Source organism: Magnolia sinica, chromosome 5, assembly GCF_029962835.1.
Source record: "Magnolia sinica isolate HGM2019 chromosome 5, MsV1, whole genome shotgun sequence".
Lineage (NCBI taxonomy): Eukaryota > Viridiplantae > Streptophyta > Magnoliopsida > Magnoliales > Magnoliaceae > Magnolia > Magnolia sinica.
In genome coordinates this window covers 17,713,589-17,724,507 of record NC_080577.1, presented here as the reverse complement: position 1 = coordinate 17,724,507, position 10,919 = coordinate 17,713,589, and the positions used below count along the sequence as shown (strand labels likewise).

General features: G+C 39.9%; 1 protein-coding gene across 1 annotated transcript; it reads right to left on the bottom strand.

The window, feature by feature from the left end:
• Positions 1–993: 993 nt before the first annotated feature.
• Positions 994–2,760, bottom strand: LOC131245607 (serine carboxypeptidase-like 50). Its single transcript, XM_058245181.1, has one exon. It carries the CDS (start codon positions 2,747–2,749, stop codon positions 1,385–1,387), a length of 1,365 nt encoding a protein of 454 aa, XP_058101164.1. The 5' UTR covers positions 2,750–2,760; the 3' UTR covers positions 994–1,384.
• Between the last annotated feature and the right edge of the window lie 8,159 nt (positions 2,761–10,919).

Sequence of the window (10,919 nt, the reverse complement as noted above, 5' to 3'; positions counted from 1 at the left end):
GAAGCTTTCAATGATAGGCATTCCATCCCCAACTCCACTTTAAGTTTTGGATTTGCCTCAAACTTTCACCTCATACCCTAAGATGTGTGGCCCTTACCTAGGGGTTACCGTGGGGCCCACCTTGATGTATGTATTATCCACCCAAGCCGTCCATCAGTTTTTCTAAATCAATCTAGTACATTATCCAAAAAATGAAGTAGGTCTTATCAGTTGGACCATAGCATAAGAAATAGTGGTTATTGATCATCCTACCATTAAAAACTTCATAGGGTGCACCTTAATGTTTCCATAGTGTTTATTTACCATCCAATCGGAACAAACATCGATCTCATGATAGTACCCCCATATTGCTAGGTGAAACTACTCGTGCCTTTGGGGGTCATTAGCTCTCTCCCACACACCCTCTTCATTTGTCGACAAAAGGGACTAAGCCCTACAAAGAGAATGGGCACAATGGGCCAAGGCCAAGGACCAATGGGCCAGTTGCTCTGACAGTATGTAATCTACAAATGTCTGTGCTGGTTAATGGTTTCTGAAAATTAAAGCATTTGCGGCTAAGATTGTGAAAGTGCAATCTCAATGATGGTCGGAGAGAAGATTAGAGGACTGCCTCTCAAATTTTGTTACTACCAAAGGGATCCATGTCTTTTCTTCTTCTTCTTTTATTAAAAGTAAAGCTTTTTAGATTCGAAATTGCTGGAATTTGCAACAAGACCCACTTGTGTGTTCGCAGCTATATATAGATTGGGTTTAGATGCAGTAGTGAATTGAATTAATGCAATGATCAGTTCAATAAACTAGAAATGACTACATTGCAATTACCTTTGGATTCATGTTGAGAGACGAAGCTCCAATTCACAATCAAGTTTCATTCAAGCTAGGTTGGAAAGGAATGTAACTGCAATTTTTGAATGATGCTTCCACATTTGAATACTTGGAAACTTCATTAAAATTTGATCATTGCTTCTTTCTTTAACCAATTACTGGAATTCAATTCAAAACATCATCCAAATGCAGCCTTAGGATATGTGCTATTTAAATTGTACAAATCCAGCCTTAGGATATGCTATTTAGTCATCCAAATGCATCTGGAGGGTGTGTTACTGGCTTTGAAGGAAACATAAAAAAGGAAAAGAAAAAAAAAGGTAATACTCATAATCTTTCGGGATTTTAAAAATCTCCAAGTTTTAAGGAGTTGTTCTGAAATGATCGTAGCTCAACCACAAAATTCCCATTGATCAAACTGATCTTTTGGCCAAACTAAATCGACCCAATTCATTCTATTGCAGCGATACATTTCAAATTCAACAGTAATAAACTTTCAATTTGTTTTGAATTCCTGCAATCCAAACCAAACTTATTTCATCACAACCGGAAAATCGATTCAAAGAGTGCCACGGAAGCTCGAAATGACCATTTTCTCATCACCAAACAAGCCCTTCTCCAAAACCCAATCTTCGATCATCGCCTGAGAATTCAATCCTTGATCGGCCGGCACGTAGTGTCCAGCCCTTGAAACGACTACATGGGTCAAGCTTCCCCATCTCTGTACATACCCACTCACCTCTCCATTCACCTTCCAAACCTTCCTATCCGCATTTAGAAACCTCTTCAATCCGTCCCACTTCATCTCCTTCATCCAAGCCTCAGTTGACGCTACCCCATCTCTCAGATCAAACTGCCCCTGATACAAAAGCACTCGACTCTTCTTCACCAAATCCTCCACCATAAACTTCACACTCTTCATCACATCATCATGCAAAACTCTCCCCACAACACCACCACAGTTCTTCCAAACCATCCCTTTCTCCACACCCAATGCCACCTTCACCTCTTCCTTCTGCAGAAAAACGCCAACGATGTTCGTCTTGTAAGGCCTTTTCTTACTCAGGTCATTAATCGTCGCTAATCCCGTCGTATTCCTCAACCAACGCAACACATGGCTCCGTGCATCCGTCGCTTCCCTCCATCTCTCCTCTCTGGTCAATTTAACAGCCCTGGCTTGGAATTCCTCAAGTTGGTGACGCTGCTTTGCATTGATCAGGCCAGAGTAGTACGCAGTCACTGCGTGGGCCGTCACCTGAGTGACGGGATGCATCATCCCGTTCCCAATCGAGACGCCCTGTAAATTCACACGGCGCGACGTGGGAAGTTTCGAGTTCTGTTGCAAGATATAGTGTCCGATTGCCGAAATGAATTTCCCTCCATAGCTCTCTCCTGTTATATAGAGAGGGCGGGACTTGAAAGACGGGTTCGAAGATAGAAATGCTTGGAGGGCAATGAAGAGGTGTTTGGCTACTGAATTCTGGTTTCTTGGGATCTCATCTTCCGTGGCGGCAATGCTAAAGCCGGTGCCGATCGGGTTGTCTAAGAAAATTAGACCGAAGAGACGGTTCCAGGCGCCGGGATTGGATTTGAGAAATGGGTTTTTCCTATCACTGGAATTAGAGTGCACAAGCCACGGGCCGAGCTCGAAGAAGTTACCGAGCAAGGAAGAGCAGCCCGGGCCGCCTTGAAGCCAGACGAGGAGCGGTGTCTTGGGGATTTCAGAATTGGGTTGCTGGGCTTCGTAGAAGGCGTAGAACATGGCTGAGCCAGACGTGCTGTTGATAGGAAGGTAGCCCGATTTTGTCGGGAGGGCTTTTTCCGGGAAGAAGGTGGTGGCCCCAGGCTGAGAATTGGCCGGAAAGAGGTGGAGGAAGGAGAGTATGAGGAGGAGAGTGAGGAAGCTGGAAGGGAAGGACTCCATCGGGACTTTGCTGTTGGCTGGAATGGTCGTGATCATCAGCTTAAAAAGGCTTTTATAAGCAATCAGGACCGTCTTGGAATGGTAGTTTATCGAGACTCGCGCGCGTGAGATGTTGTAGGTGAATCGCGGCAGAGACTGATCAGGTAGGACCAACAATTTCCAAGCCATTTATCCGGTGCGACTAATTAGAGATTGCCTGCCCCAAAGATTAGACCGTTCTCATATTAGGCATACCAAACTTGCATTATTAAAATGACCGGTTATATAATAAGAGAAATGATGGTTTATATTTTTTGTAGGGATCAACTCCAGCGGCTTTAGCTCTGCCTCATTATTTTTGCCCAGCATGATATCTTCAAATGGATGAAAGGTATCGATGCATCACATATATCATTATATTATGATGGGCTTACAATACTTGGTAATTTATCTGCGCGTGCATGAGCACTCGTGATTCGTGCATGAGCAGATCCAAAGCTCGATTAGATGCCACCAAAAAAGAAAAACAGTTCTGAAAGTGACACCACCGTTAAAAAATTTTAGGGGCTGCGATGGTTTGAATTTCAAATAAACATTACTGTAAGCATAAGAAAGTTTCAACGGTTGGCATCCTTTCCCACTATTTTACATTAGAATAAACTTGAGCTTGATCTGCCTCATTATTAGCCTATGCCCTAATAAGATTTCTCCAAATGAATGGACGATGTGTATACGACACATACATCACTTCATAGCTAGCCTAGCTGCTCAACTTGTCAGTAGCCATGAGCTAAAAAATAAAGATCTAGTGGACCATATTGCAAGAAGTAGTGGCAGATTGAACGTCTATCATTGAAAGCCTTCTGGGGGTCAAATCTTTTTTTTGAATCAATGTAATATTTATTTTTACTCTTCATCTAGATCGGTGTAACCTTATGAATGAAATGGAGGAAAATAAACACTACGTTGGGCCTTATGAATGTTTTAACAGCGAGAATCATTCTCCCAACTGCTATATGTGATGTGGTCAAATTAAGCTTTCAATATGAATCAATTTTTAGTCAGTGCTCTAAAATTATTTCTCCAAATAGATAGACGGTGTGATGTAATAAATACATAATTTTGGGCTATATAACTTTGATATCCTTTGAACCGTTGGTACAGCCTCCTGTTCGCACGACACATACACACCAGCCAGTTCGGTGATCCATGGACAAGGAGCTCGAACTCCAGGGATCCGTGACTGCGGGACCCACCCTGATGCATGTATTTTATATCCATGCTGTCCATGAAATTTTTTTCAAATCATCTTAGGTTATGATGCAAGAAATGAATCAGATCTAAATCTCACATGGACCACGCCATGGGAAATACTGGTGATTGAACGGATACCATTAAAAACTTCCTGGAAGCCACAAAATATTTGGATTGACATTATCAACAGTTGAGATGTCAAGTAAATATTTCGGTGGGCCTTAAGAATTTTTTAATGGTGGGCATTCAATCCCCACCCCGTGAGTAGTACACTTGAAATTTGGATCTACTTCAATCATGTCCTAAAATGAGCTGTAAAAACGTATGAAGGGCGTGGATTTAATAAAAAAACATCAAAGGTGGACTCCACGGTAACGGATCCACCGAGCTCCGTGCTTTCCCAAAGCCGCCGAATCTCTGCCGCATCTTCATTCTTCGACCATGAGATGGTACCGATGGATTGGGAGCGGATTGGGTCAGTCACGGGTAACAGCTTTGTGAGGGACTAGCCGTGGGTCCACCTACATATAATTTTTGCATATCCACCCCGTCCATCCGTTTTTCCATATCATTTTAGAATACTTTACCTAAAATGAGTTCAATCAAATTCCCAGGTGAACCACACGGTAGGAATTGAATTCTCACCATTAAAAACTTCCTGAGGGATACATAAGTTTTAGATAAAGATGATATTTGTTTTTTACCTTCATGTTGTGCGATATTATCAACAGGTTACCTGGAAAATAAACATTTCAGTGGGCATTAGAAAGTTTTTTATGATGAGCAATCAAGCACCAATGTTTTCCTCGGTGTGGTAAATGAGGCTTTAATCTGCTTCATTTTTGTTATGACTCTATAAAATGATCTATAGAAATAGCTGGACGGAGTGGATGTACAAATAAATATATCCATGTGGGCCCACATTAAAAACCTTGCCTACCAAGCTGTTTACCCTGCCCACCCTATCCTCATGGTGCTAAATTGCGCCCTTGTGGTTTAAACTGCTAAACGTACGCATTGCCGAGGTACTCTGGTAAATATACGATGCTTGACTTTGAATTTTAGAATGCATTGGATACTTTGGCTGAGTATCAAATGCATATATTAAATCAAATTAAACCTGCTAAATTGTCTTTGTTACAATAAAAAAAAAAAAACAGATTGGTTGAACAATCCCATCCGCTGATTTGTGGTTGTTAGGCCATTGGATAACATTCATTTCTAGGATGCGGTTGCGTCCCACGTCCCACCCCGCTGTCCCCGGTTGGGAACGGGGAGGAGCTTTGAGTAGCCACCGTGATGTATGGGTCATATCCACGCTGGCCATCCATTTTTTTTGATATAATTTTAGGGTACAAGCCCCAAAATGAGGCAGATCCAAGGCTTAAGTGGACCACACCACATGAAGCTGCGGTGATAGTGATTCTCACCGTTGAAACTTTTCTAGGGCTCACCGTGATGTTTATTTGGCATCCAACCTATTCATAATGTTACATTGACCTAGATGCAGAGAAAACACAAATATCAGCTCCATCCAAAACTTCCGTGGCGCCCAAGAAGTCTTCAATGGTAGTAGTTTAGTCCACTTGAGCCTAGGATATGCCTCATTGCAGGGGCTTCTACCCTAAGACTCATACATGTATTGTGTTGTGTTGATGTCTGCGCCCACAATCTTAAGGTAGCATTCTTCTAGTAATTTCACATGTGTATGAAATATATGCTTTCTCATCAGTCAAAAAAAGAGGGAAAATGTTTGTAACGTCCTTGAAAAATTCCTACAAAAAATTTTGTACATCTTTGAGCGGAAACACTCGAGGATTGTGCCAATCGAACTAAAATAGCAAAATGTGCTAAGATCAATAGAGTTAGGGTAATTAGGGCCGAATAACCATCTCTGCAAATTGTGAAGGGTTAATGTTGCAAAAATAGCTAACTCCAAGGATAACTGAGACTCGAAAGAAGCTTTGGGAACTTACTCCACCCGAAAATGCCCCGATTAGTTGTAATGGAGCTAGACCGTGTGTCAGAGGTCTACTAACTCTGAAACTATAGAATAATGTCCGTCTTATCAAGCTCGATATCCATCACGAGCGTCAAGCCAAGATAGTGTCTATAATCACTCAACTTGGGCCGAAAGTCGGGTGCATGGGATGTGTGAATGCCCTAGGTAGAAACCTAGAATTTAAGTGAAATAAGTCATTTATTCTTTTACAAAGTTGTAACTTTCAGGCCGTTGGTTTACGACCTAACTTGGGGCGTGGGCCAAGGATATTTCCAGACACATATTCGTATAGCTGCAGCCCCAATCAATTATTGACGACCATCGATCAGAGGTGGGGTCTTCACAACTGATCGGCGCACCCGATCGTTGCACGATTATGTCTAAATGTAGATCTCTTAGCAAGGCATCTACCCCATGGTGTAGATGAGCCCGTAGGCCCCCTAAGAGACCCTGTTGTTTGGAAACAACCTTCCCTATGGTAGTTTTGTTGGGTAAAGGGTCGTTGGGGTTACTTATGCACATTCTGGCACTATAAATAGCCACCAAATTCACATAATCTCCTCATACGAATTTGTAACCCTAGCTTTTGAGAGCGAGAGAGAGAAGAGAAAAGAAAAGAGGAGAAAGAGTGAGAGAGAGATTGATCGTAAGAGTCGCTCTTTTCCCCCTTCAATCCACAAATTGACCGTGACCGGGTTCATTCATAAAAGTCTCCTTGACAATGATTCGAGGTAATTGATAAATTCCACTTATAAGTTAGATTTTGTAATCGATTGTATCCAATCCTTATAAGCTAATGTGCTTGTTTAGGTTATCAGTGATCTTTCCCTAAAACCCTAACCTTATGAGAAAGTTCTAGTCAGACGAGCTAACAAAGGTACGGACCATTATTCTTAAGTTGTCGTTTATTGGGTCTCATATTCTAGTCAATGATTTGTGCTTGTGCACGAATATGTAAATGCATGCTAACTTGGGTATGTTTTGACATTCCTTTTATAAATATATTATTTACAATGTAGTGAAGCTTGCATGTTTGATGAAATGTCTGAACGAGTAAATTGTTAGATTTAATGTCCATGCTTTATTCTTGTAATTACTATTGTCGGTTAGCTAGCTTTATCGGATAATTAGGACTACTCGAATAGCTGGGTTAGTCGGTAAATCACGGAATACGGGGGTAGTTTGAGTTTGGTCAGTCACCCCAAACTCGTTCAATTGATATGGGCTGAACACGGACGACCAACAGTAGCTAGACTACGTGGATGCATGCACCTAATGCTAGTTGTACTAGTGTTCACTATGTATGATTGTGATTGCTTGAATCTAGGATACCCAATATCCTTTGAAAAAGTCTACTCATAACCATTAGCAATGCGATCTACAAGTCTCATGAATCAAGCATGGTGGTATGAGACACAATGTCCGTGTTGTTGGCCTATGTTAGAGTGACAAGCTCCCTATAGTGACTGTAAGTGATGATAATCACAACTTGTCTATTGTGTGTGTTCAACTAGGAGTGACGAACCCGAGAGGATCAAGGGACACAGGCAAGGGACTGTTACAGCCGTTCCGAGCCTAGTGATCCAAATGAGACTAATGATAAAAATGGTGGTATTCCAACTTCCCCAATAGGCTAGATGAATAGGACTAATTAACTACTCTGCTAAACATGAACATCCACCGCATTGTATTAGATTAAGTTGTGACGATTTGGAATTATAGTTGCATGATGAGGGAGTATTGGCATATGCGAAATAGGCGTTCAAGTCGCTTGTGAGAGAGTATTGGATTGTAAGATCATACATTATTTCATAATCTCATTTTATGCATATTAACAATAGTATTTAGGAGTTTGGTGTTTAAATGCTTTATCATTACCTATTATAATTAAGTTGATAAAATGTGTAACTTATAACTAATAGAACCACTGAGTTGATCACTTACTCCCACTCTAGAACTGTTTTAAAACAGCAATTAGACAATGTCGTAGATGCAGGGGTTACTGAGGTAGACACATTGGAGGACGCGGACATGAATCTAGATGAGGAGTTCTCATACTTCCAACTATCTGACGGACCGTTGTAACAGATGAGCTGCTTGAAGAGATATGGCGGGCATTTTGGGCATCGATGAGACCTTACTATTAACACATCTAATTATTTTTGTTGGAACTGTATATTGGGCCCAGCCATGGACTCATACTCTGGATGGACGTGTTATACATGTTTTATTGACTTATTCACTTTATTTTCATTTATCTTAGAGTATGATGCACTGTTTAGCCTAGTTCTACAATTGCTCAGATATTAGGTTAAATATATCAAAGAATCATGTCTTTGTAAAACATAAGTAACACTTGGGATATCGAGGATCGAGTATGTGCTTGACCCCCAAAATTCAGGGCATTACAATATTGAAGAGCGAATTGCATTTGCCTATGACGGGTCACAGAGATATACCTATGTTGGAGGCTTTGTAGGGTCTACAAAGATGTCTATGACAAATCTATTATGTCCATTTATTTTGAAAGACCACAATATATGGGACAGGAGTCTAAAAATCAAGTAAATCCAAAACTCAAGTGGGCCGCATCAAATAAAACAACAAGAACAAAAATGTCTACCATTGAAACCTTTGGAGCTGACCATGATGTTTATATGTCATCCAAATCGTTAATAGGGTTATTAGCATAGGCACATATATCATCTATCCCAGGCGTTCAATCCCCACTTTTGTGGAGTATGGCTTGTTAACATTGGACCAATACATGTTAACATCTACATACAGTTTTACAATAACATAAAATTCATAGGATCTTGACTTGATGCATTCGACAAAATGAAAACCAAAGAGTTGCACTAATTAAAGAGTGTACCTTGCACCATTGAATTAGACGATGAAGAAACTTGATGTTGATGAGCCATTGCTTTCAATGGTTTAGGTCTTCTCTTTCTTGGCACAACGACTGAGATCAACTAGCTTTGATCTTCTCTCTCCTCAACTCTCTTTGATGCATGAATGGAGATGGGAGATCAACTGTAAAATGTTGAATTGGATAGAGGGACCAGGAGCCTGGAATTTATAGATAATTTGGTTTCAAACCATCAAAGGAACCAAGTAATTACATGACTCTTTATCTCCTCCAATTAATCAGAATATTCAACGCCATTACAGAATTCCAAGAGTTTTTTAAACCAAAGGAATGAATCTGACGGAATGGGAAAAATCACTCCTTAAAATGTGAAAAGACATTCTTGGAATGTGGAGAGACACCCCTCAAAATATGAAAAGGTATGGAATATGAGAAGTTATTATTTTTAAATACAAAGGTTGTGGTCATAAATGGGCCACTCTTTTTATGCATTCCAACATTCTCCCACTTGGCCTACATGACCATATCTTAAGGATTTTTCCCTAGATTCGAATTTTATTTTATTTTATTTTTTAAAAAAATGATTTTATAAAAATCGACTTCTCTTGAATTTAGACATTTGAAAAGATACTTCCAATGGCACCACACTGGAAAAAATATTATACCTTTATTAAATGAAACTACTAATGTGAATCACGGCGGTCATACATCATTTAGCGACATACTCCCATGTATTACAACAATAGCAATTCACATCTAACTCGGTGATAAATGAGAAGACTAACAGGCTAAGCATAAGGTCGGTTAAACATAATGGTCCAACGATTATATCTTATTTACATCTACCATAAATGTATATATATAAGGATAAATAAGAATGCATGAAAATGTGATTTCATATAGATAGTGTCTATTACATCAAGTTAATGACCAAGGTACATCATATCCTAACTAGGCCCATTTCAGCTACATGACCCTTATAGGTATTTGGCGGTAATCCTTTGGTCATTGGATCCGCAATCATCTGGTTTGTCCTTATATGTTCAATAAACACTAAATGATTTTGAACATTTTCTTTGACAAAATTATATTTAACTCCAATATGCTTTGCTCGACTAGAATGCTTGTCATTTTTGGAGTAACATATTGTTGGGGTATTATCACAATAAATTCTCAGTGGCTTCGAAATGGTGTTGACAACCCGAAGCCCTAAGATGAAGTTCTGCAACCAAATTACCTGGGTAGTGGCCTCAAAGCACTCTACAAACTCCACTTCCACCGTAGAAGTAGAGACACAAGTTTGCTTAACACTTTTCCACGAAATAGCCTCGTTAGCAAGCAAAAAGACATAACCAGATGTCGACTTTCTGCTATCAATGCATCCGGCATAATCGGAGTCAGAATATCTAATCACTTCTAACTGATCGGATCCTTTATATGTGAGCATATAATCCTTGGTTCCCTGTAAGTAGCGCATGACTTTCTTTGTAGCTTTCCAGTGATCCATTCCAGGGTCACTTTGATATCTCCTTAATATTCCAATAGCAAAGTTGATATCGGGCTAAGTGCATGTTTGCGCATACATAAGGTTCCCTACTGCAAAAGTATAGGGTATATCTTTCATTTGTGCTCGCTCTATATTATTCTTTAGGTATTAGTCCTGGTTAAATTCATCTCCTTTAACAATAAGTGCATCACTAGCTCTACGGTTCTTCATAATGTATCTTTCAAGAATCCTATCTATGTAAGCTCTCTGAGATAGTCCAAGCAGCCAACGTGATCTATCTCGATATATCTCAATGCCGATTACGAAAGTATCCGTACCCATATCTTTTATTTCAAAATTCTCGAAGTGAAAATTTTTAGTTTCACACAACATGCTTAAATCATTACTAGCAAGAAAAATATCATCTACATATAAGACCAGAAAGATAAACTTACCCCCACTGACCTTCAGATATATGCGCCGATCTGCAGTGTTTTCTTGAAAATGAAAGGCAACTATTATATGGTTAAACTTGAGATACCACTGTTTAGAAGCTTGTATAAGTCTATATATGGAT

What these genes read in the sequence shown, in the direction of transcription:
- LOC131245607 (XM_058245181.1), bottom strand. Translation starts at nt 2,749, where the DNA reads ATGGAGTCCTTCCCTTCCAGCTTCCTCACTCTCCTCCTCATACTCTCC.